The 23894-nt window shown below is 49.8% G+C and overlaps 4 protein-coding genes across 7 annotated transcripts in view; 2 read left to right on the forward strand and 2 right to left on the reverse strand.

Annotated features, from left to right (window-relative positions):
* Positions 1–53: 53 nt before the first annotated feature.
* Positions 54–2015, forward strand: MRTO4 (MRT4 homolog, ribosome maturation factor). The gene is made up of 8 exons (XM_052691816.1): positions 54–120; positions 198–256; positions 320–423; positions 508–589; positions 738–805; positions 1058–1209; positions 1478–1554; positions 1695–2015. Exons 1-8 carry the CDS (start codon positions 93–95, stop codon positions 1851–1853), a joined length of 729 nt encoding a protein of 242 aa, XP_052547776.1. The 5' UTR covers positions 54–92; the 3' UTR covers positions 1854–2015.
* A 211-nt stretch (positions 2016–2226) lies between these two features.
* Positions 2227–6140, reverse strand: AKR7A2 (aldo-keto reductase family 7 member A2). Its single transcript, XM_052691808.1, has 7 exons — positions 5906–6140; positions 4976–5163; positions 4376–4480; positions 3610–3706; positions 3333–3432; positions 2801–2930; positions 2227–2714 (listed from the first exon to the last, which is right to left on the reverse strand). Exons 1-7 carry the CDS (start codon positions 6123–6125, stop codon positions 2553–2555), a joined length of 1002 nt encoding a protein of 333 aa, XP_052547768.1. The 5' UTR covers positions 6126–6140; the 3' UTR covers positions 2227–2552.
* Positions 6141–6195: 55 nt separating this feature from the next.
* Positions 6196–11448, forward strand: SLC66A1 (solute carrier family 66 member 1). 2 transcript variants are annotated; one of them, XR_008208756.1, is made up of 9 exons: positions 6196–6519; positions 6613–6820; positions 7245–7374; positions 7460–7547; positions 8025–8179; positions 8257–8349; positions 8680–8865; positions 9078–10107; positions 11177–11448. XR_008208756.1 is itself a non-coding variant. In XM_052691811.1 (8 exons), exons 2-8 carry the CDS (start codon positions 6651–6653, stop codon positions 9165–9167), a joined length of 912 nt encoding a protein of 303 aa, XP_052547771.1. In that variant the 5' UTR covers positions 6196–6519; positions 6613–6650; the 3' UTR covers positions 9168–11448. The 2 variants fall into 2 exon arrangements, 1 of the variants encoding a protein (XP_052547771.1); XM_052691811.1 differs by having other exon boundaries at positions 9078–11448.
* Positions 11449–11908: 460 nt separating this feature from the next.
* Positions 11909–23894, reverse strand: part of CAPZB (capping actin protein of muscle Z-line subunit beta) — a 51920-nt gene continuing 39934 nt past the window's right edge. The window contains exons 5-10 of one of the 3 annotated variants that reach the window (XM_052691813.1): positions 23653–23794; positions 23010–23126; positions 16097–16162; positions 15264–15340; positions 13923–14035; positions 11909–12155 (exon numbers count right to left, since the gene is read on the reverse strand). In XM_052691813.1, the coding sequence (XP_052547773.1) occupies positions 13933–14035; positions 15264–15340; positions 16097–16162; positions 23010–23126; positions 23653–23794 (505 nt within the window). In that variant the 3' untranslated portion in view covers positions 11909–12155; positions 13923–13932. Of the gene's footprint in view, positions 12156–13910; positions 14036–15263; positions 15341–16096; positions 16163–23009; positions 23127–23652; positions 23795–23894 lie in introns of all 3 variants that reach the window. The other 2 variants (XM_052691814.1, XM_052691815.1) reach the window with 2 other exon arrangements.

Raw genomic sequence — 23894 nt, forward strand, 5'->3', positions numbered from 1 at the left:
GCGTGCGGCTGCGCTCAGGCATCGCGCGAGGCAGCCCGCAACATCCCGGCAGCCCCCGCGGCGCCCGGGGGGCCTCGAAGCACGGCGGTGCCATGCCGAAGTCCAAGCGGGACCGCAAGGGTGAGCGCGCAGCCCGGACCGCGGTGCCGCCCTTCCCCTTCCCCTTTAACCGCATCCTCCCGCTCCGCTCCCCGCAGTGTCCCTGACGCGGACGCCCAGGAAGGGTTTGGAAGCCAAGCAGGCCCTGATCGCTGAGGTGAGTCGTGCTACCCCGCTCCCCCCCCCCATCCCTCCGGCCCTGCTAACCGCTGTCGTGCAGCTGCGGCGATGCGTGGACACCTACAAACACATCTTCATCTTCTCCGTGGCCAACATGAGGAACAACAAGCTGAAGGACGTGCGGAACGCCTGGAAGCACAGCCGGTGAGCCCAGGGCTGGGGTGGGGGTTGAGACACTACGGGCCTCGCAGCCTTCTGGTCTTCATCATCTTCTCCGTTGCGTTGTAGGATCTTCTTTGGGAAGAACAAAGTGATGATGGTGGCGCTGGGCCGGGAGCCGAGCAGCGAGTATCGGGAGAACCTGCATAAGGTGGGGGGTCTGAGTTGGAAACAGAACAGGCACAGCTGTAGGTGTGGCACTGCAGGATGTGGTGGGTTGCAGTGGTCATGAAGGTCTTTTCCAGCCTAAACTCTGAGTCTCAGTGCTGTCTCGGCACCTCTGTGCTCCTGTCTCACAGGTCAGCAAGCACCTGAGGGGGGAGGTTGGTCTCCTCTTCACCAATCGCACCAAGGAGGAGGTGGATGAGTAAGTATGTGTGTGTGTGAAGCCCCTGTGCAGCTGAGCCTGAAATGCACGCAGGCAGCTCCTTCCCTCACTGCTGCTCTGATCGACACCGCCGTGAGCTGCACCCAGGTCCTCTGGGCGTTTCCATCAGCAGAACGCAGCACAAAGCCCACAGCTCAGCACCGTCTTGTTCTGCTCTGCCAAAAAATGCCCCCGACCCAGAGCAATCCCTGGGCCGCCGTTTCTGCAGCTCTGCCTGCCAATCTGCCTCAGGTGGTTCTCCAGCTTCAAGGAGGTGGACTTTGCGAGGGCAGGGAACAAGGCGACGTACACCGTCAGCCTGGACACGGGGCCCTTGGAGCAGTTCCCCCATTCCATGGAGCCTCAGCTGCGACAGCTGGGATTGCCAACAGCTTTAAAGAAAGGTACGTGAGGGAGCCGCTTCCCTTCTGTTGCACTGAGTCTGTGCAAAGTCTTTTAAGGAGAACATTGTACATTGGGACTGAGTTTTGGAGAAAAGCTGGCGCTCAAAGCCTTGTTTTCTTCCTGTTGCGTCAGCCTTCCCCGACTGCTGTCACAGGAAGGAAGGAAGCCTTGTGCTCTGCTTCTGCAGTGCAAACAGCGACGCACTGTTCCACTGAGAAGCCAGATGTGGGTTTTCTTAGCCTGTTTCAAGAGCTTTTGTTCTTGCAGGAGTGGTGACGCTGCTTTCAGATTATGAAGTCTGCAAAGAAGGGGACATTCTGACCCCCGAGCAAGCACGGGTCCTGGTGAGAATGCAACACAGCCCTGCAGGCACAGTCACTGCCCCAGGGAAATGCACCGTTGTGTGTGGTTCTCACTGTCAGCTTACCTAATATCTGTACCATCGGCCTGGCCGCGGGGTTGACGAGTCTGTGTCCTTTCCTAGAAACTCTTCGGCTACGAGATGGCAGAGTTCAAAGTGACCATCAAATTCCTGTGGAATTCTGAGACCGGAGACTTCCAGAAACTCGCAGGAGATGAGGAGGAAGAAGAGGAAGAAGAGGAGGAAGAAGAGGAGGACGTTGACATCAGTGAGGACTCGTAGCAGTCCTTGTGCTCGGACACTAGACAGCTCTATTTGAGAGCTGAAAGATGAGGATGTTTTCCTTCCCTGTCTGCAGCAGGACACGTGATTAACTCGGCATTCTTAAAGATGATCTAACTACTTTTTATATAAAAACGTATATAAAACTCTCAGAAATTGCCAGTGCTGCCTGTTATTGAGTACAGTGGGATCTGAGGAATGGGAGATACGTTTCAGGCCCAAGTTGGCCTCCACAGCTCGTGGGGAGCCAGCTCTGCCCTGCGCCACAGTTCTGCTTCACACTAGGGTCAGTTTTAGCTCTGCAGACATTTTGGCTCAGTTTTTTTTCTGAACTGGAAAACAGATTAAAGCTCTGCTGTTAAGAGACAGTGACTGCATTAGAAAAAATGGTTTATTCTCATCCACGCTCAAGATTCGTTATTAACTGAAAGCAGAACTAAACCCTTCAGTTATGTGCTCCACTTCCCTTGATTAAGTGCATTTTTAATCACAGCATGTGCTGGGGAAAGGTCCCCAAGGGGAGAAAGCACGAGGCCCCACGCCTGCAGTGCTGGCAGGGGCAGCGTAGGCACAGAACGGCCGGTCCTACAAAGCTCCATTAATGGGACAAATCACAGCCTGCCACCCCGAGGGCAGTGTGGATGAGAGCCTCACATTTATGCTCCCTACTGCTCGGCTGCCTGCTCTCCCCTCCCCAGTCTAGCGGAAGTAGTTGGGGCAGTCGTGTGCAGTCAGCTTCCAGGCTTTGTCGAACGCCTCCACTACAGGTGGCAGCAGTGGGCCCTCCTCGCTGTAGTTCAGATTCTGCTCCAGCTGCTCCATGTTGGACATCCCAATGATCACCGCGTCTCCAAGAGCGCCCTGTGAAGCCAGAAGGGGAATCGTTCATCCCAAAATAACCCCAGCTTGCTTCCCTAGCCAAATTCTGAATGCTGTTCAACTCTGACCTGCAGCTTGGAGTGGTGGTACAACCAACGCAGTGCGGCCGAGGTCAGGCTTGGTGCATTGGAACCATAAGCATCCTTCAGAGCTTTTTCTACTAGTTCAATTCCTTCAAAGTTGTGCTCCTTCCAGTACCTGCAAGAAGGAAAAAATAAATAAATCAACATCACTGCCCTCGAGAATCATAAATTCCAAGCAAGAGTGAAAGGCCTCTGAAAAAGCTTTGTACAGCTGTTTGTAGCCCCCAGGCTTCTGCAATCCAGGCAGGGGGAAGCTGACCCTAAAAACTGCACTGCAAAGCTCAGTCACGAGGCACAGCCCAACCGCCTCCGAAAGGAGGAAGCGAGGTGCTCCGTGTCCCCAACCCTGGGTGGCAGCAGCACAAAGGCTGCCCTGCAGCCACTGAGAAAGGACACGAGCCTGCAGAATCACAGGGTGAGCTTGAGTCCGTTCTGTTCCCCCCCAGCTGATCATTAGGATTCGGGTGGTTTTGTTTAAATGCAGCCCCAGCTCCCTGTTCATCAGCTCAGGACACACCTGTCCCTGTAGACTTGAGCCCAGTCATTCCCAAAAAATCTTCCAGTGGGCTGACGTGTGTCTTTGTCCTCATACTTGTACTTCCCAGTCAGCAGCCCTCCTGCAAAGTGTCAGCAGCATGTTCAGCACCAGCTCTTACGCTGCCCTCCAAGGCACCACCTCGTCTCAGAGCCTCCGCGCCCAGCCAGGCATCTCCAATCCAGGTGACGCCTTAACAAACCCCGTGGCCACTTTCGGTTACCCACAGCCACATCCCTCCCGTCACAGCTCCCCCTACCAGCCAACGGATTGTAGGCGTAGAACCGCAGCCCGTAGTGTCTCAGACAAGGGAACAGCTCCAGCTCCACCTGCCGGGTGGTTGCGTTGTACATGCCCTGCACAAAGAGCACGGGGTGACCTCAGACCTCCCAGCACAAATCCTGGCTGCTAAACCACGACCTGGATTTGCTTATCAGGTGGTACCAGGGTGACATCTAGCAGTGACCCCAAGCCTGCCTGCCAGCAGTGCAGTTAACGGGTAAAGTTATGCATTTCTATGCTTCATCCTGCTTTTCCTCTCATTTTAATGGCTGCTCACAAACAAAACCCAACATCCTGGGATCTGCCCTTGCAGCAGATGCTCACCCTGGCAAAATAATTCAGCATTTCACCAAGACAAACAACTGCAGCAGCAAAATTCCTCCTCAGAAATGTGATTCCCTTTCACAGTGGAGGGGTGTTTGATCAATGGTGCTTTAAAGAAGCCAGGACAGCTTCTTCCCCACCCTTCTCTGAGTTCTTTCACCCAGAAGGGTGGATTCAGGTCAGACAACATGATTAATTCCCTAGGAACAGACTTTCTAAAGGACTGCAAACAATGCAACAATTACTTCAGTTCCCCATCACGAGAGTCACTGACTCAAGCACGAAGCACACACTCAGCTCTTTCTGGGCAGTGATCTCACCCAGCTCTCTAAATCCACGTCCCAAAAGGACTCCCTGGGCTAACTGCAGCAGCTCCCCTGTGTTTGTAACACAGAGCACAGGGTTCCCACAGACCTCACCTGGTACACAGTTGGCATCAGCCAGTTGTTGCACTTGCAGATGGTGCAGATTTCTGCCACCTCCCACGCTGCGTAGTTGGACAGGCCGAGTTCTTTAAACTTTCCCTGCAGAGGAACAAAAAAGTGTTCAGATCCAGCTTTTAAAACAGTTTACCTATGAAATGAAAACCTGTGAAATGCAAAACGTGTATGGTGAAGGGGACACCACTGAAAGTCAGCCCAGAGCTCTCAGTTGGTCCCACTGCAATGTAACACCTGACAAAAACATAACCCTCATTTTATGTTTTGAATTCACACCTTCCAGTTTCAATTCTCAGACTAATGGAGTTGATGAATTCTTCCCTGCCCATTATGAGAATAACATTAACTGGCTCAGTTAACACAGCAGAAAGCAAAGTTCATCAGTTCCAACATTTTCCAATGCTCCTGAGAGCAAAGGGCACCACGTGAACATGCAGCAGTGCCGCAGCTCTTGGCACTCCCCTGGTCACCTGGCCTCCTTCTCCTGAGCACCACGCACACCCTGCACTGCACAGGAGCACAGCAAGCACTGAAGAAGTGTCAGGAAGGAAACAAGCAGCAGCCTCAGCTCTGCTTTACCTCCTTGTGCAGCTCATTGCAGGCACGCAGCGTTTCCTCCACTGGGGTCCCGTGGTCGGGGGCATGGAGGTAGAAGAGTTCAACGCTCGTCCTCTGCAGCCTCTCCAGGGATGTGTTCAGCTGTGACCGCACACTCTCTGGCTTCAGTGTCTTCCCTTCCCAGGGGTTGGCCTTGGTGGCCACTTCCACTGCAAAGGGAAAGGAGGAATGAGCAGTGATGTTCCCAAACCCGGATGGGAATGGGGTACAGTGTGCTCAGGGTGCTTTCAAAGCATGTTCTTCTTGGAAACACAATGTCAGTGGGACCCTCTTCCTTGGGGTCCCAAAATCAAAGGCCCTTTTCCTCAGAAATACATCAGCCTGCAGAGGGAGGTCCTTCTCCTCAGGGACTGGGGGTCTGCATACAAACCAGGCTCTCTTTTCCTTAGAAATACCTCAGGATAACAGAGCAGACCCTTCTCCTTGAGGCCCTGGGATCTGCCCTAAAATCTGAGGCCCCTTTTCCTCAGAAATACGTCAGCACAATGGGAGGACCCTTCTCCTCACAGACCAGGAGTTCTGCAATGCAAACCAAGGTCTGTTTTTCTCAGAAATGCTGAGCAGAGGCCCTGTTCCTCAGGAAGACTGCCCTGGAAATGGGGACCACCATGGAAACGGAGCCCTTCTCCTCAGGAAGATGCCAGCCTCACGGGACAGACCTTTCTCCTCATGGATCAGGGCTCTACCATACAAACCACGGCCTCTTTACCTCAGAAACACCTCAGTCCAGCAAAGAAAGCCCTTCTCCTCAGGAATCAGGGATCCACCGTTCAAAACCAGTCCCTTTTACCACAGCAATCAGGGACTCCCTTCTCCTCGGGGCCAGGGGGAGACACCTCCCCCCACATAACGCCACAGACCGCGCTTTTCTCCTCACAACCCGTCCCGTACCCGACTGCTCCCCGCCGGCCAGCAGCGTGCCGAGGATGCGCTCGGACTCCCCGCCCGCGTACATATGGGCGGTGTCGAGCAGGCGGTGTCCGCGCCGCAGGAAGGCGCGCAACATGGCGGAACTCGCCTCAGGGCCCGCGCGCCGCCCCATCTCCATCGCGCCCAGCACGATCCCCGGCCGCGCTCCGCCCGCCGCCATCTTGCCGTCGGCACTGCGCATGCGCGGGGAGGGAGGGAGGAGCTCGCCGTGCCCACATTGCGCATGCGCGCGGGGAGGGTCAGGCCCCGCCCTCTTTGCGAGTGGGAGGGGCTATGAGAGAGCGCGCATGCGCAGTGCGGCTCCGCCGGGTCTTAGGATCTCATTGCGAAAACGGGTGGATTTGGGAAAAACAGCCGAAGTTTGGCGGAACGCCGCTGTTTGGCCACTAAAGCCGGCGGTTTGTAAGGAATCAGCGCGCTTCTGGGGAGAGCGGAACTTCCAGAACGAAAAAGAAAGACAACAACAAAAAACAACAACATCCCAACTTCTGGAAAGCAGCAGATTTCTCAAAAAGTAACTTTTTCCCCTTAAAAACAAACAAACAAACACAAACAAACCAAAAGCAGCGAGCGAGGTAAGGGGGTGATGGTGCGGTTCGGGCTTCGTTACAACCAACCTCAGCTCGGTCCGGTCGCTCCGTGACCGTCACGCATAAATGTTCTTCCAGGCGTTGCCTCCTTTTCTGCCCGTATTTTCCGTTTCCCCATGGCGGAGGGGCTCTGGGCATCGCCTCCACCCGGCAATGGCTCCGACTGCCCCGACGGCGCCCGCTGGGTGCTGCGGCTGCTGGGCGAGTGCGCACGGGACGGGCGCGATGTGGGCAGCGCGCTGCTGGGGCTGATCTCCATCGGCTGCTTCGCTGCTGCCGCGCTGCCGTGAGTGCCCAGCTTTGGGGTTGGGTTGGAGGGACGTGGGGGACGAGGAAGGGGTCGTGGGAGAGAGTTCTGGTGGTCTGGGTGTGCTGAGTGCAGAGGAAATGGAGGCGGTTTCCAGCCAAAGCCAACCTGTGTGTGTGTAATCTTGAAGGACCCTCCCAACCCAACCATCCCATGGTTCTACATTATCTTTAAGGACCCTCCCAACTCAACCATCCTGTGGTTCTATGGTCCCTAAGGTCCCTTCTAACCTAACCCTTCCAACCCAAGCCGTTCTAGAGCTCTCGTTACAATCTGTGCTCCAGCTTTTTGCCCTCACTCTGTCAGGCCTCACGTTTGAGTGCTGGGAGCAAGAGAAAAACCCCACGAGGTCCTCAAGGGGTATGGAACAGGTTGGAGCTGATGCTTTGTGTCCTTCCTGCAGGCAGTTCTACCAAGCCTGCAAGACAGGCATCATGGACCGGGCGCTCTCCATCTACTTCCTGCTGGGCTGGCTTGGTGGAGACCTCCTGAACCTCATCGGCTCCTTCCTGGCAAACCAGCTGCCCCTGCAGGTGCCCTCAGCTCTGCCCTGCATCGCTCCCCTGTCCCCAAGGCTGGGGTCTGGGTGTGCTCAGAGCTCCCGTCCTTGTTCTGCAGGTGTACACCGCTGTGTACTACGTGCTGGCAGACCTGGTGATGCTTTCCCTGTATGGTTATTATAAAGCCAAGAACTGGAGTGCAGGAGGTGAGCTGTGGCTAACGCCCATCTGTGGGGACATAAGTGGGGCAAGGGGACCTTGGGGACGCCCCCAAGGCGCGGGGTGCCCCATCCCTTGTGGTGTTCAAGGCCAGGTTGGGGGTTGGAACTGGGTGATATTTGAGATCCCCTCCAACCTAAGCCATTCTGTGACAAAAACGGAGCCCCTCTTACCCCCGTCCCTTAGCTGGGTGGGCTGCAGGGTTGGGGCAGCGTGGCAGAACAGTTAGCAAAAAGCTTGGAGTGATTTTAACCCTAAACCACAGAAACTGCTGAGATAGGAGTGGTTTCCTCCCCGCTAAGTTACAGATGACTCTTATCACTGAGATAAAAACCCACATGCCCCACTGCTGGATCCCAACGCCGCAGATGGAGATAAGAGGGCTCAGACTCGCTCCCAGCACCAGACCCAGCCCTGCAGAAGGAACAGCCTACCTCAAGCATCCCCCACTTGTCTCCCCACAGCCACAGTTTCCATCAACGCCGCCTGCATCTTCTCCCTGCTGGGAACAGCCACGACCCTCACGGTGCTGAGCCACGACGCAGGCCCAGCCCTCAATCCTGCGGCCTTCAGAGGGAGATCTCTGCTCTCCTTGGGCCCGGAGGGGCCTGGCCCTGAGGTGGGACATGGGGGTGGCTGGGGGAGTCCCAGTGTGGGTGGCCGTGAGGCCTTGCTCAGGGCTGACCTTGTCCACAGCCCATCAGCAAGACTGAGATCGTCGGCTTCACCATTGGCTCCGTCTCCTCTGTGCTGTACCTCTGCTCCCGGCTCCCCCAGATCTACACCAACGTAAGTGAGGGCAGGAGACGCACAAAGTCTTGGTCTGAACAGGGCAGCGAGTTTCTTCCTTCCTCTTTGCTTGCTGGCTGCAGCTCCCTTATTTCTCACTGTGTCACAGCATGCTCTGAAGCCCGATTCATTTTCCTTCCCCTCCAACTTAACAATATTGTCAGCGTGGAGCTTTTGTTTTTTTCCACATCTGCCAGCAAAAAGGGAACCAAAAGGCACTCAGCACCGCGTCAGTTCCCATTTTCTCTTTTCCCATGGCGGGATGATTAACACCAAATGGATAAGTAGATTTCAGTGCTTATTTCCATGTAACACAGCCTCTCCTTCCAGTACCGGAGGAAATCCACGGCCGGTGTCTCCTTCCTGCTCTTTGCCCTGGTGATGCTGGGGAACTTGCTGTACGGCACCAGTGTGCTGCTGAAGAACCCGGAGCCAGGGCAGAGCGAAGGTGACTACATCCTGCATCACCTGCCCTGGCTCATCGGCAGCCTGGGTGTCCTCTCCCTGGATGTCATCGTATCCTTTCCTCCTCCATGTTTTCCTTCAGGGTGGGGATGGTTTTTGGGGCTGTGACTTCCTGCATCCCACGCTTGTAACTAATGCAGTGTTGCAAGAGCTGAATGCTTTGCTTATAGCTGCATTCAGCTCATTGTTCTCACGGTGCAAACGGCCCCTGCAGGCTTGTTGTGCCGATCCTCACCTTGCAAAGATCCTTAAGGCCTCCTCAGATCTCGTTCCAGTTCCTCGCCTATCGCACAGGACGGCCCAGCGCTGGTGAGGAGCGCGAGGCACTGCTTGCTGAGCACGGTGACAGCTGACAGGGTGACCGCAGAGCTCCTGGTCCTGTCCTCTTCTCTGCGTGGTGCTGGGGAGAGGGGGATGCAGGGCAGAGATGGATTGGTGCTGCTGAGACGTTCTGCCTGGCCTGGTGGCACGCACTGCTGCTGTGAGACCTCGAGCCCCTCTGATACCAGCGGTGGATCAATGAGAAAGCAATCAGATACCTCAGGAGGTCGCCTTTCCCTGTGCTGAGCCCTGCAGAGGGCGTGGGGTGGCCAACCATCACTGTGTGGTTGCTGCCTTTGGACTTTTGGAAGATGGGGCAGCGACTGGAACCCCTTGGAACAAGGAAAGGAAGGTGCAGGGCAGCCAAAGCGTTTCACGTTATTGGTACGGCTCAGACTTCCATAAAACATTGCCCCACGTGCCTTTGTGTTCTGTTGGTTCATGTGTCAGTTCCTTGCCTCTTAATTGTTCTCATTAGTCCCCATTTCCATGAAACGCTTGGACTCTTCATCTTGTCTCACCCCTGTTTTGTTCATATGGGATTTGGGAGAAGCTGGTCTGTTGTCCTGGTGCGAGACAGGAGCGTGCAGGGAGGAGGTTCAGCACTCTCAAACTCCAGGAGCAAGGAGGTCAAGTGCTGGGAAGCAACCAGCACTGAATGCAGCCCTCTTGGCATTGCCAACACAGCCCTGTTACAGCAGGGCTGAAAGGAAACCAGCACAGCTTGTCCCACACATGGGAACTTTCCTACACTTTCCATTCGCTCGTCTTTTTCTTCCCCTTTTTTCACTCTCCAGCTTTCCTACCACCACGCCGCTCGCCCTGCCTGCCCTCTCAAGGAAGGCACAGAGCCTGGATGCTACGTGGGACTGCTTGACACCACTGCAACAGCAGTTAATTAAAACCACAGCAGCCCGTGGTTGGAGCTCACCCCTTTGTTTCCAGACTCCTCGACCTTCCTGAAACAGAGTGGTGAGTTTTTCTCCTCTGTTCCATGGCAGTTTCCCCAGCAGGGCTCGCTTTCCTCTTGCCTCCCTCCAGCTGCTCTCCTGGCCAAGCACGGGTTAGCAAAGGCTTTCTTAAAGCTGGAAGAACCTCAACCTAAGGAGATATAAAAACAAAAGTCATTCACCCAGTGTAACCAAAGCACAAGTCGTGGGGCACCCAGCTCTCTGCATCTGGCAGCGGGTGGAAGCACACAGTGCAGAGCAGCCCAATGAGGGTCCTGCTGAGGTTCTGGTCCCTCTGAGGCTGTGATGCAGCCCTGTTCCCAAACGAATGTGCTATTTCCCATTTTGGGAAGAGTTTGGGTGTCACGTTGAAATGGCAAAGGCACAGCTATAAACCAACTTGTCCCAAAATCCAAACAAAACTCAGCAGCAGGCTTAGGCCAGCAGAAGCTGCAGATACCCACGCTGGTAGGTGATGCTGCTGTGAGCCTAGAAAGGAATGAATGGCTGCAGCTCAGCCCTCTCAACCTGCTCAGTGAAGGGACACATCCCTGCACAGGGGCCACAGGGAGCCTGGATGCCACAAGTATGTTAAGCCCATGGGGGCTCAGTTTCATTTGTGGCTCGAGTGCAGGCAGGTGGCTTTGGAGGAGGTGAAGAAGTCCCAAAAACAAACACGCACAGATGTGAGCTGTAATTGGGTCTCAGGAGCAGAACGCTGCCTCTCCCCCACCCGGCTCACACGCTGCTGTTAAGCTTCAGGAGTTCCCATGAGCTTATCTCCAACTTCACAAAACAGGGAACAACGCTCACAAACCACACACAAAGCAGAGGAGCAGCTCTTAAAGAGCATCATCATCAGAACCGCCTCACCTGAACCCACCGAGCAGCCCTGGCCCCAAACACCCCTTCCTCCTCTGCCTGCAACAAACCAGTCCCCCCAGCAAAGCGCCCTCATCCTGCTCTCAGTGCATCAGCTGGATGCTAACGCAGCAGGGCGACCCAGCCTACAGCAATCCTGCTCAGAACAAACGCATTTCAGCTTTTTAACCTCTTAAAGCCACGTAACACAGCAGCTGTTTGCGTTACAGCTGGGCTTGGTGCTCCCAAGCACACATCTACCATCCAGAAGCATTCACAGAACCAACGCCGAGCACCGCAGCAGGAAGGAAGGAAGGAAAGAAGGACGACACCGACTGCACACACTGCTTCCTGGGATTTGTTTTTATTTTCATTTTTTTAGTCTTTTTTTTTTTTTTTTCCTTTTTTTTTTTTTAGTATGGAGGCTCAAGTATCAGATGTAGATTCAATTTAAGCTTTACAAAAAAAAAAAAAAAAGAAAAATCAAAACAAAACAAAACAACCCTTTTGCATTCCATAAAAATTGACAGAAAAGCGCCTTGGAACCAGGCTATAGAAGAGCAGAACGTTCAGCAGGTCTCCTAATCAATGTCTCCTTGCAAATCTGGTTTAGTACAACACCAAGGAACAACCTCTCTTCCCTCCCTCCCAGCAGCCATGCCCTGTGCCCAACCCCCACCAAACACACGTGGAATAGATTTGTTTTCCTTTTTGTTTCCAGTTCTTCCTCTTTCACACACCACAGTATTTAATAAATTTTTTTTTGTTTTGTTTTACATTTTTTACACCAATGTAACAAAAGGCAGGAGGGGGATGGGGGAGGAAAAGACAAACAATGATCCGTGTGTATGCGTATCAATGGGGGAGGGTGGAAGAGGAAAAAAAATACATGGACTTCTACAGAAACATAGCCTAAGGTCTCAATAGCAAAATGTGGTGCAAAGTAGGCCTCAGAGACTGAAAAAGTTTGTACAGCTTTATTCATGGGGAGAAGATGGCGTTGCATGAATAGTATTGAATGCAAATCGTGACGTGACGTAACAGAAAAGGTCAGGGGGATGAGTTTTCTAAGAAAGGAATCTAACGAGTGCATGGCATGTCTTGTTAGCACGGAGAGTACTTTAACTTTGCTGCTTTCTCTTCAAAGCCTCCACCAGGTCATTTTTAAGAGCTTCTTGTTTTGATTTGTCTGCAAAAGTCTGCACAGACCTGCGGGGAAGAAGGAGACACAAGTCAGAGGCGACGCTCTTGAACGAGGGTTTCCACCAGCTCTTCTGGCATGGGAGCAATAGCAGAAGCACCTCAACCCAGGCTTAGAGAAAACAAAACTCAGCTTGCCTGTTTTAATACAGAAAACAGAAGGCAAAGTGAACACTTCAGTGCTTATGTCAGAGAGAAGTTAAGCCTGTAGCAAGGGCTGCACCAAGAGATGCTTCCAGCAGTTGCACCCCACCTCCAGCTGCTGGAGGGAGAGTCCCACCGTTGGATGTTACAGGTTGGAAAACCCCAGGACACCACCAGCAGAAGGTGTTAGTGCTCTCACTCTCAAAAGGACCACAACAGGAAAGTGGAGAAGTCCAGCCTCTGCCAACAGAAGTGAAATCCCAGCTCTGGGAGCTCCTTTCTGCAGACTGTTCACCCAGGATACAGCAGCCACGTCAAAACCTCTTCCAGCAAATTCACCAATGGGAAAAGCACTCAGGGTTTGTTCTTGAATTTGCTTTTCCAGCTTATACCTTGCCTACAGTAATTAGTGAATCAAGTTGGCAAGATTACTGCAGGGGCTCCTTTTTGCTACCGGTTTGGTTACAAAGAGCTGCACCTTCCAGCCATCTGGGCTCACTGCTCTGCAAGAGAACTGCAGAGGAACCTTGCTTTCTGATGCCACAACTTCCAATTTCAAGAGAACAAACTTTTCAACGTGATCATCCACAGAATGACACTACCAGGCCTTTCTGCTAGCACAGCAGCAGTGAGGATGCAGTTTGGGAGGATTTATACCCACATAAGCCATATTTCACACCCTCCTCTGTGCTCCAAGCTACCTCATTTTGCCTGGATGCCACCTCCTGTAAACAAGGCTGCTCTGTGCCTCAGTTATTTTCCTAACATTTTTCTTACAGTTATTTCCATTCTCTTGTCTCTGGAGACTTCCACTGCCTTCATAAAAATATATACATTTTATATTTGCATTTGTCCCAGGCTAAAGAAGTGGTTCTCAGCCATTATCAACAAACAGTGCATTTTCCCCTTCGTCAGCTGAACGTGTTTAAGACAACATCTGTAATTCATTACCAGTTGCAGTGGAAGGTTAAACTGGCTCAGGGTTAGTCACTGCCGTGTGTCCTGGACATTCAGAGCTCCAGAGCAAACGAGAGCATATGAACAAATCCCATTGGAGGCTGCGCAGCACTCAGCAGAGCTTGAGCAGGACTGGATTTTCAAGCTCCAATTGAAGATACACCAAGCACTACGGGATGTGCATGGAGGGGAAACTGACTCAGAAGCACCACAGGCAGAGGTGTTTTCTTGCCCAGACTTTCAAAATGTTATTCCTTTCTGCAAGGAGGACTTGAAGATTACAAGGAATCTCTTCACTGGAGCGGTGTGCCACAGCTGTACAAACTAATGGTGCTCAAGGGACAGAGTCCCAGGGCTTGTGGAGGCAGTGAGCCCAAGCTAACAGCACTCTGGGTAAATGACCATGTGCTCCTTTCTTGCTCCCAAGCTACAGTGCAAAGTGGTAAGGCCTGCCCCATTTCAGAGCGTGACATTTCAAATGGAGCAGAGTAACACCTCGAGTAAAACCACACCGTTTAATTGGCTGTGTTAAGAATAACCCTTGGGTGAAGGATGGGTCGGATGTCGTTGGTCAGTCTGCAGCAGTTAGGGGTTAGTTCTGCCCTCAGTTATCATGCAGAGGTCTCGGCTGGGTGAGTCCTGGTTTAGTGCTGGTTGTCACACCTGGCAGGGTACCTGGATTGGTTTAGTTATCAGGCTGGATGTAGATCTGGCGCTGGGTCAACACTTGAGAAAGTTCTCTCTGCAACTGCTTATACTTTTGGTTGTCGGGGATTGCATCAATAGATCTACAGAGAGCAGTTTAGAAACGAGGGAAGTAAACAGGGAAAAGAACAGTCAGAAGAAATCAGGTAACACAGCTGGTATTCTGGAACCCACTGGAAACGCACGTAGGAAGAAAAAAATGTAAAATCACAAGTTGGAAGAAACAGGAAAAAGGCAAGAGGAAAAGGCACAGCCGGATGCTCTGCGTGGTACCAGCTGTGAGCAGGTCATCTCACTGCTGCACAAAGGAACGTGACACAATGGGGAGACACAGGAAACGTTCAGTTACAAAATGTGAAGGCCACGTTCACGAGGAAAAAAAGCCTACGTTTCCTTTTAATGCTCATACATGCTTCCTGGCTAAAGCCCTGCACGCTGCAAATGGAAATAAAAACAGAAAAGCTGCTTGGTCATGATGCTGTCGACTCCCTCTGGCCATGCTGTGAAGAAGGCAGCACAAATATTCAGCTAGCTCTGTTATTCTATCATCTGAAGAAGAGGTTACTGATTTGTTCCTTATTTCAGCACAGGAGAGAAGAGCAGCAGACATCTGTGCACCACTTGGATCTTCTGCATTACCCACCGTGCAGCAGAGCTCCTGGTGCAGTTTAAAATAAAAAAAGACTTGGCATCACATTTCTACACTTGTCTCTACAAGCATGAGAACCACCAGCTTGGGATTTCTATACAGAACGCCTCACCAGACAGGAGAAGGGGCTGAAAAGCAGAGTAGCTTCCCCTGCAGAAAGGCACAGAGGGTTCATTCACTTCATCTGTTCTAGTATGTTATATTTTGACCAGAGGTGTTGAGAGACAGACAGAATTTAAAACAAAGCCTAAATATCACAAGCCATTACTTAATCTTGGGACCGACTGTTTTTAAGAAAGCTGAAAAGAGAAGTCAGAATTTAAGTACTATTTTCAGAACTATGCAGAATAAGGCTCCCAATTAACAATCATCCTGAAGTACAAGCACTGCTAATTGAGCAATTTTCTTCCTGGTGAGGGAATAAAGGATTTAAACCTTGCTTCACATCACTGCAGTTACAAAATAGAAACGTTCCCCAAACTCATAATAACACACATAATAATTGTTCCAAAGCACAGTGAGGTGAGTAATTAAACGTGGAAAGGCTTTGTGTAGGAAAGGGCAGTGCCAGCAAAAGAAAGCAGGTGACTGCTGGGGAAACAGAGCCCCAGGCACGATGGGGAATGGCAAGGAAGCAAACGGTCAGCTGGAGGGCTCCTTACCTCAGCCCATTCACGATGTCCTTTGTTTTACCAAAATAAATCTCATTCAGTGTACTTCTGATTTTGTTTTCCATGTCCTGGAAAAGAAAAGTATGAAACCAGTCTTTAGGCTGTTCAGCTGCTTCCAGGACAGTGGCACTCACACTCCTTTGTGCAACTTACAACATTCACCTCAACGTTCAACAGCGTGGCCCCATCTCTCTGGTCTTACCTAAGCTTAAAAGATTCAGCTCTGTCCCTGCCCACTCCTGAATGTTACTCCAGGAGGTAGATGGCTGTTCTCGGCCACAAGAGGGCAGTTTCTGTCCACCTATCTTTTTTCTTTTTTTTTTTTTCTCCTGCATATATCAGCAAAAAAAAAAGTGCATTTCACCTCAATTTTACATGGCAATTTCCTGGCACCCATCCTCAAGCCTTCAGTCTCGTTGTGCTGAGCACATGGGACCAACAGGTGCCACAAATCCATGAAAAGCAGCAACAATTCCAGTCGACTTCATAAGCACTTGAAACGCTGAATTTTTGAGCTCTGAATAACATATCCTGACTTTAAATAACTCTGCCTTAAAAATGACTGTAGAAACGATGAAGGGGGCAGGCTGTTGTCTGCTAGTTCTCAACTTATTTCACAGGAAGATTGCTGCTCTGCTGAGCAGACCAGGTGCAGATGGCCCTTCTGCATCTACAGACTGCTGGAGCACCATTCCCACCACTGGGTGCAATACAGTACAAACCATTAACTTGCTTGTGAAGCCAAAGGCAAGCAGAACACAGAGTTCTTCACTATGGGTGAGAACCTGCAGCAAGCTGAAGCTACAATGGCTTCACAGCCTTACCTCTACCAAGCGTCCAATATTGGCTATGTGTGGAGAAGAGTCGCTCACAGTCTCATCTTTCTCCATCTGTTAAGAAAAGACACAGATCCATCAGTGCTGTGGAAACCTGATGACACGTGCACTACAGCTTCACTCCTCAAGAGAAGGGATAAAAGAAGGAGGTCTCAAAATCCTGGACTAACTCTATTCTTTCAGTGTGCAAACAGACAAGTAACACACTGAGAAATGCCCTGAACTAGACAAAGGCTCACATGTTGATAACAGCAATGTGGTGTAATGAAAGCCATGAATCAAAGCAAAACCCTGCAGTAGACTCCTGGTGTAGACAGGCACTACGAAATTGCCATTCCCTACCTACCAAGGGGCTGCAGGAGGTGCACGTGTAGCAGGGCAAGCAGCACAACATGTGGATGTGAAAACAAGGCTGCTGATGAGATGCACACAAGGATGGTGCTGTCAGTTTAACTGCTGTGAACTAAACCTGCAAAAACAGCTGTTTCTTTTCATCTTCATCTCAAATGCTTTTTCCAACCACACATGGGGCACATTCTCCATTTTCAGGATTTCCTGGCAAAAGAAGCCTTGGGTATTACTTACCTTCTAGTAGAGAGGGAAGGAAAAGAGAAATGTAAAAATCACAGTTATCTGCGAGACTACTGATAACTGCATAAACTGCAATTACATGGAAAGAGAAATTTGAGCATTCAGGTGAGATTTTCCATTACAAAGACTGAAAACTAGAAGCTGGCACTGCAGAACGCCTAGTTTTCTATGTTCCAGCTGCCTTTACCCAATACAATGTTCACCCAGGGGCTGTGGATGGCTGTCCAAGATCTGTAAGCTTCAGTTGCCAGGGGAAAAGACAATTTTCCCAATTCCCAAGATGAAAATTCTGGCTAAGAGCAGACAAGCTGTTGAGCAATCAGACCCAGGAACCTCAGATGACACAAGATGTGCTGAGATGGCATGGAAGAAAAAAAAAAGAACAACTGGGAGAAAAATGTAGTGGGAAGAACAGTCTTCAAAGGGTTTTACTAATCCCACGAATTCTCTTATCCATCTGTTCATATCCCTCCCTCAGGGTAGAGTTTAAATATCTGGGCCAGCTACAGGTTTCTTCTAATAAGCCAAGTCTCTAACAGGCTTAGGGAAGCATGTAATTTAGTTGGAACCCTGAAGGCAAAAAGATAACCTGGAGGGGGGGGGGGGCAGAAAAAGAGTAAGAACGTTGAAATTCTTCCTTTAGATTACAGTCAGATTGTTTACATGTAATGGAGACACGTTGCCTGAAGAATGGATCCAGTTGTGGGAGAAGGGGAAAATAAATCTGAACTATGCAAACACACACACATAGAAGTTATGGTGAGTTTGGGAACCAGCAGCAAATGGATCAGATCTGGGGCTGCAGGGCAGTTGGCAGTGGGTCACTGACTTTGACAAGCTCTCCACCGTGTCTCCTCCACTCCTGGACACAGCAACTTCATGGGTAAGAAACAGCAACTGAAAATAGATTATTTTTTTTTTCAAAACTTGTATTATTACATCTCCATAAAATCTGCTGCCAGAAGGAAAACATTTTTTATATGCTATAGAAGCCCAGATGTTACGGGAGGCTGTTTTAATGGAGTTCAGAGTCAGTAAGCAGCCTGTTATACAAACAGCAGAGTTGTTGGGACTTTTAAAGGTTCCTTCCGTTGGTTGTCACTGCATGGACCTAGGCAGAAAGCCTACAGCCACTTAAATAAAGGGGTTAATTTGCACAGAGGGGAAATTCCATTCTCGATGTTGATGTTAACAAGCATCTCATCTTCCCACTGTCCCTGCCCATCTGCCACTGAGCTCAGCCAAAAACCCTAACGCTCCAGAAGGAGCCAAGTCCCATCCCCATGGCCCAGTCTCTCCTCTCCCATTCGAGGGAGATGCTGCCTCGTTTCCTTGCCTCGTTTCCCCAGCCATCTGCTGCAGGTCTGACTCAGAAGGAAACTCACTCTTCTGGGCATATTAAGCTCTCGATGGCTGGCTGGTCACTTGGGTTGTTTCCTGCATGGAACACAGCAGCTGTTTGGGCTTTCTGTAAATGTTATTTGGAGGAAGAGTTAAGACTGAATGAGAAACGTAAGTTGGATAAACACTGGTTCATCATGAAAGCATCTAAAAATACTAGAAAGATAAGAGAGAAACTCATCCACAGAAGAACTGACGACAAACAGCCACAGCTGCTCTGGCCACGGTGCGACGTGAAAATCTCCTTAATGAAACATAGACCAACGTGAGCCAAAGGCTCCCAAACCACAGGCAGTGGGCAGAGTGAAGTCTCCAGGTGGAAATTATGTGGAATTATTTGGATATCAATAAAACAGAAATTGGCCTTTTTCTCCAACGCTTATTTCAAACTCTAAGCAGATAAATGAAGGCTGTGAGCTCCACACAGCTTACGGCGTTGCAGAAATCAGCCAAGAGCTAACCTCATCTTTTCATGGCCTTCAAGCACATTTATTCCCATCAGTGTAACCAAACTACATCCCCTGCCCCTTCCCAAACTGCACCTTCTAAACCATGAGCAAAACCAGTGATATCACACCAGCTCTCCATGCTAGTCTGTACTTGCTCATCTCTTCTACTCTCTCTCATCCTAAACCCTGGGCTGGTATTAAATGGGGAGGTTGGTGGCCCTGTTGTGGCAGGGGGTTGGAGATTCATGATCCTTGAGGTCCCTTCCAACCCAGGACATTCTGTGAATCAGTAAAATCTGTGTGCCAGGTGAAGCAGAAAGCTTCCTTTTCCTGTACAGTTACTGCTCAGTACATCTCTGCTATTCTCTGCACCCCAAAATGCCTCCAGGAGTTGGGAAAATGGCATAAGGACTCTGACAGCTACAACTCACAGATTCCTCCATTGGAAATACACTCCTGAACACCCCGTTCTGCCTCAACATCTGGAAGTCAGTGGGATAGGCCTTTACATGAAAGCTCAGCTTGATGAAAATATATGACTTGCCTAATTGCAGAGCACTAGCCTCAGAGGATTTACCTATTATGATAAATGGCAGAATGTCTCTGCTGGTGCTTTATTGAGCAGTAATATATCACAGAGCACATCTTCCTGTGCACAGGAAAAGCTCATATTGCAGCAGACCAGCCTTCATCCAGCCCTGCAAAACGTTCCACCTTTGCTACAGAGTATTTCAAGCACGAAAATCAACATACATCTGCACTGCTTTAATCTGAAATCCCAGGCTTCACTTCCTCTACAACTTTATAACCTCCTCTTCCCATACCTCCAGATGTAAATAAACTCCAGGTTTGGAGCCAACATCTTCCTCGGTGAACTGGCACTTCCTCACGATGCTCACCCTGGCTTAGGAAACACAGATGGGTTCTTTGTGCACAGCAGGAGCTCAGCAAGGCACCTGTTAGCCTTGCTTTTAAGGAGGGGGCTGCAGAAAGCTGTCCAACAAAGTGCACATCTGACTGTTTGCCAGACACTGGAAGGCTCCATCTACTCTGCATAAAATGAAACAGGACCACACGATTGCTCTGACTGAAATAAAAGCGCAGCCTGATGCAAGCACAAAGCTTGGTTGAAGCAGCACTGTGGTGAACAGCACAAGCAATTGCAGCACACACAGAGGATGGGACCCTAACGTCTGTCAGGCAGAGAATCATCTGCCAGGCATCTGGCTCCAATCAGGATGGGGTGAGAGCTACCTGCTGCCTTTGGAGTGCGTGCAAGGCAAGTGAAAAGCTGCTGGCATTTTTCATTTCCCTGTAAGCACCACTCCTTGCTGCAAACTGAAGGCAGCGTGTCCTGCCCTCTCCTCTCCTCTCCGATGTACAGCACTCCGATCTGCGGCCCCTCACTGACGCAGACAGCACAGAACACGCCGAGTTCTCCTTCCCTATCCAAATTCCAGCCTCGCTCCCTGTATTTACTGAAGCCTGCCAGTGTCAGATGTGAGCTGGGAGCTGCTTCCTCCGTCCTGGCTGTGGTGCAGCAGCTCCATCCTCTCTTGAACAGCATCCAGGCTCGTCCCAGAACACAAGCTGCATAGGGAGCACTCTAGCTGCAGGAGCAGGTCTCTATCTGACTCTTCTTGCCTTTTGGGGCAAGACAGTAGCAATGGATAATGAATGGATAAAGCAAAAGCCTGAAGTTCTCATTTAGAAAACCATCAGGCTAAATGAAGCTACATAAAGACGTTCGACCTCCTAAAACAGGACAGCTCCTCAGTGTCTCACATCTCTCCTTCCTTATTCTGCCTACTTACAAATGTAAAATGCTGTAGAGTCAGTTTCCCATTCTAAACAAAGAGACAACACTAAAGGAGACACAGGGCAGGGAAATGACTTCTGCCTAGCCAGAGCATAACTTCAACGGCCCAAAGTCAGCTGTAAAAATACTGAGATCCACAGCAACTGGGAAAGAGAGGCAAAAAAAGGTTTTATTCTTAAAAATTCTCTGCAACACTTAGGAGGAGCCTAAGCAGGAGGATTCCAGGAACAACTCTGAGGATATTCTAGAAACGCACAGACACATTTTTCCAAACAGTCTCAATAAAATCAATAAAGAGAAAAACCAAAAAGAAGTACGCTGGTGTCTGATGCGTTGCAACAATGCTTCACCAATAGGAAATGAGAGCAGAAAATATTTTAGGCTCTTACTTCCAGATCCAGTCCTACCACAGTACCGTGCTGTCCACCCACAGAACAAACAGGACTGCCTGACTGCTTGCACCGAGTGTCATCTGCACACACCAGCAAGGGGAATTACTGAGCAAAGGTTTCCATATGAAGCTGCAAAATGCTCCCCATAGCATTTCAGTGTGAGCTGTGCCCAGCTCTTCGGAGCTGCCAGAGGTGGTGAATTAGGAGGCATTACATGAGCCTGCTCCTGGCCACCAAGGGAATCGTTCCAGTCATCACTCGAAAAATACCCGATTTGCAGCTAGGAGGTGAAACTGGTTTCAAAGTAATGGCTCTCAACAGACTTCCTTTTCCAAGCACTGAAAGGTTCTCCCTGCCATCAGCATATAAGCCAGGATATTACAAAACTTGTGAACACTTCAAAAGCTTCCACTGAAATACAAGGACATCTGCTATTTGCATTTTAGGATCAAAGGTGGTCAAGTAGCTTCAATGTTGACCAAAAACATGAACAATCTACTATAGAGAAAGGTGTTTTGTCATGATGGTTACAACAGCAGCTCACTGATACTGTCAAACTGTGACAGTCAATAACAAGGTAACTACAGCCTACTGTTGGTGCCTGAGTTCACTGCAGACTGTACAAAAAGCCCCACCAAAAAGCAAAACTGGAACTACTGTCCCATGAAGCACGTCGTGGCATCTGCAAAACAGAGCTCTGCAGCCCAGAGCTGAATTCTACAACGCAAGTTTCCATTGTTTGTGCAGAAGCAGTGCATCATTACCCCAGTGGCTCCTTTATGGTTACTTACATTGGAAGCAGGCCCCTGCTTTAATGCATCGCATATGAATTAAACGATCTGCTGTTAAAATGATGACAGAAGCATGAATCTCCTCACTAAAGGCTGAGAGAGTGAAAGTCAAACCAAACAAGGCCAAGCAGTTCAGGCCAAGGTGTACTGAGGACACCCATTCTCAACAGACCCTTGTTTCCCTTGGCATAGCTCTCACACACCATAAGGCCATGGCCAGAGTCAAGCCCTTGGCGTCCACTTCACAGCTGTGATTTAAAGTATTAGGAAGGCCTGTGATTAAATATTTGTCTGGGTCACCATAACTCGAGTGTAATTACTGCAAACACTTTAAAAGAGTACGCAATGCTCAAAAACCAGCTCCAGATGCCTCTTTTTCCCCTCCTGTTTTTCTATCAGCTTCTTCTGTAAATCAACAAGGTGGAAAGAAAAATCTAGGGCAAGCTTCCACGTCTGCAAGACTAACACAATTCAGTTCCTCTCCGTGATCGTAGATCCTTTGTTCCTTTGCCTGCCTCGAACCTGCACAAAACCACGGGCTGCTTAACAGAGTCTGCATTGTCCTTTGTATGGAAAGCAACAGGCTGCTCTGGGAAGTCTCATAAAGGAGTTTTAGCAACTGCCAATCTCTCCAGTCACTCATGACCACACAATATGCCTCCTGTCCCCCTGAGTTTATTACTCTTCGCGAGTCACTGACTTCCACAACCCCAATTCATGCAGTACACAGACTGCAACCTCTGGCAGGTGGCTGGGGCAGAGGCACCTTCAGCTGTGCCAGAGCCTTTGACAGCAGTGCTGCCTAACAGTCAGCATCCTGGCACCTTCTGTCTGAGAAACAGCTTTCTCAACAGGAAGCCAAAGCAATTTGCACTGGAATAAGAAACAAATGCTTAGAAGACATGTAATTCTTTGTCATTGTCCTGGTACTGCAGGAGTGGAACACTGAAGGATACTAAAAAACACTTAAAGCCTTTAAGAGCAGAAGAATTGTATGGTCCAAGCAAAATACAGGGCTGGCCACAGTGGCCTAGCTGGCTTTAAAAAAGAAGAGATGGAACAAAAAAGGTCATCTTATTTTTTTATGATCCTACTGCAATCTTCTGGTAACAGTGTGGACAAACTTAAAAACATCTGTCCATGCAATGCATGCAGAAGTATAAGAGTTCAGGAATACTGAACACAAAATTAAGACTGAAATGAACATCTAAGCTCCTGCTGAAGGTTTTGTATTTCTAATTGAAAGCCATACTGCCATCAACCCAAACTCAAGGGGCTTCCTGGTAACCACACACTTGTGCCTTAACTTCTTCACTGGAGTGCACACGCAGCATGAGAACAGCACTGATCCGACACCTCACAAAATGAGCTTTTTGATCCTGACTGAGGCTACAGGGTAAATAAATCAGGAAAGGCGTGCAGGTCTGCAGTGTGCACTGGTGCAGTATGCAGACGTACCTGTCTGGTGAGGCTCCCGCCAAGGTTCATGGTACCAGAACCAGTTTTATTAGTCTGCAGCCACAGCATCACTGTGGAGGTCAGCTTGTAATGAGCAGTACGACCGCTGGATTTCTCCTGGCAGAGGGAGGACAAGAAAAAGGAAAAACACAAAAGGTGACAAACCCTCCAGAAACTAAAAAGTGGCTGGCCATAGAGCTCCATGAGTAAAAGGGCAGATGCATGTATCTGCAATTACAGAGCGCAGCCTGTTTCTTAAAAGCAAGCACAAGTGTGCCTATTTTCCCAGTTCTCCAAAAGCAAATCTTGCTAGAGCAATTTAACCTCCCGTCACCTCGTTTTTATTACCTAATTAGTGATATTTATCTGTAAACCTTTATGTTTTTTAAGAAAAAAATAATCTCAGGATCGCGAGTATAGAAAGCAACATACCTTCAATTCTTCTGGGATTCCTTTTGATTACAGCTCTGACTTATCTCTATCCAAATTGCTTCAGGGAATTTTCAAAATTAACAGGGGAAAGAAGTTTACAGCCCCAAACACAATATTGCATTGTTCTGTGGAACACCTGTGCTCGTTAATTGTCTGGAATTAACTGGGTTTTGTTTTCACTTAGGAATATCAGCTGCCCCAGAGGCTGTACCTGAACCTCCACCACGTGGATGGAATCCCAGCATCCCTTAATCTTCTTTGATCCATCTCCAGCTTTCTTAATGAGGATCACGCCGGCAAAACCATGATCCAGATCCCAGAGGTAGACAGAGGAGACTCCACCTTCGAAATACCTGCAGGATGCAATCCAATAGGCATGTTAACAGCAAGCAGGATCCAAGCTGGAGTCAGATAATCATCTTAAATAAGCAGAACCTCTACATCTTAACAAAG

Source organism: Tympanuchus pallidicinctus, unplaced genomic scaffold (assembly GCF_026119805.1).
Source record: "Tympanuchus pallidicinctus isolate F22 unplaced genomic scaffold, pur_lepc_1.0 scaffold29, whole genome shotgun sequence".
Classification (NCBI taxonomy): domain Eukaryota; kingdom Metazoa; phylum Chordata; class Aves; order Galliformes; family Phasianidae; genus Tympanuchus; species Tympanuchus pallidicinctus.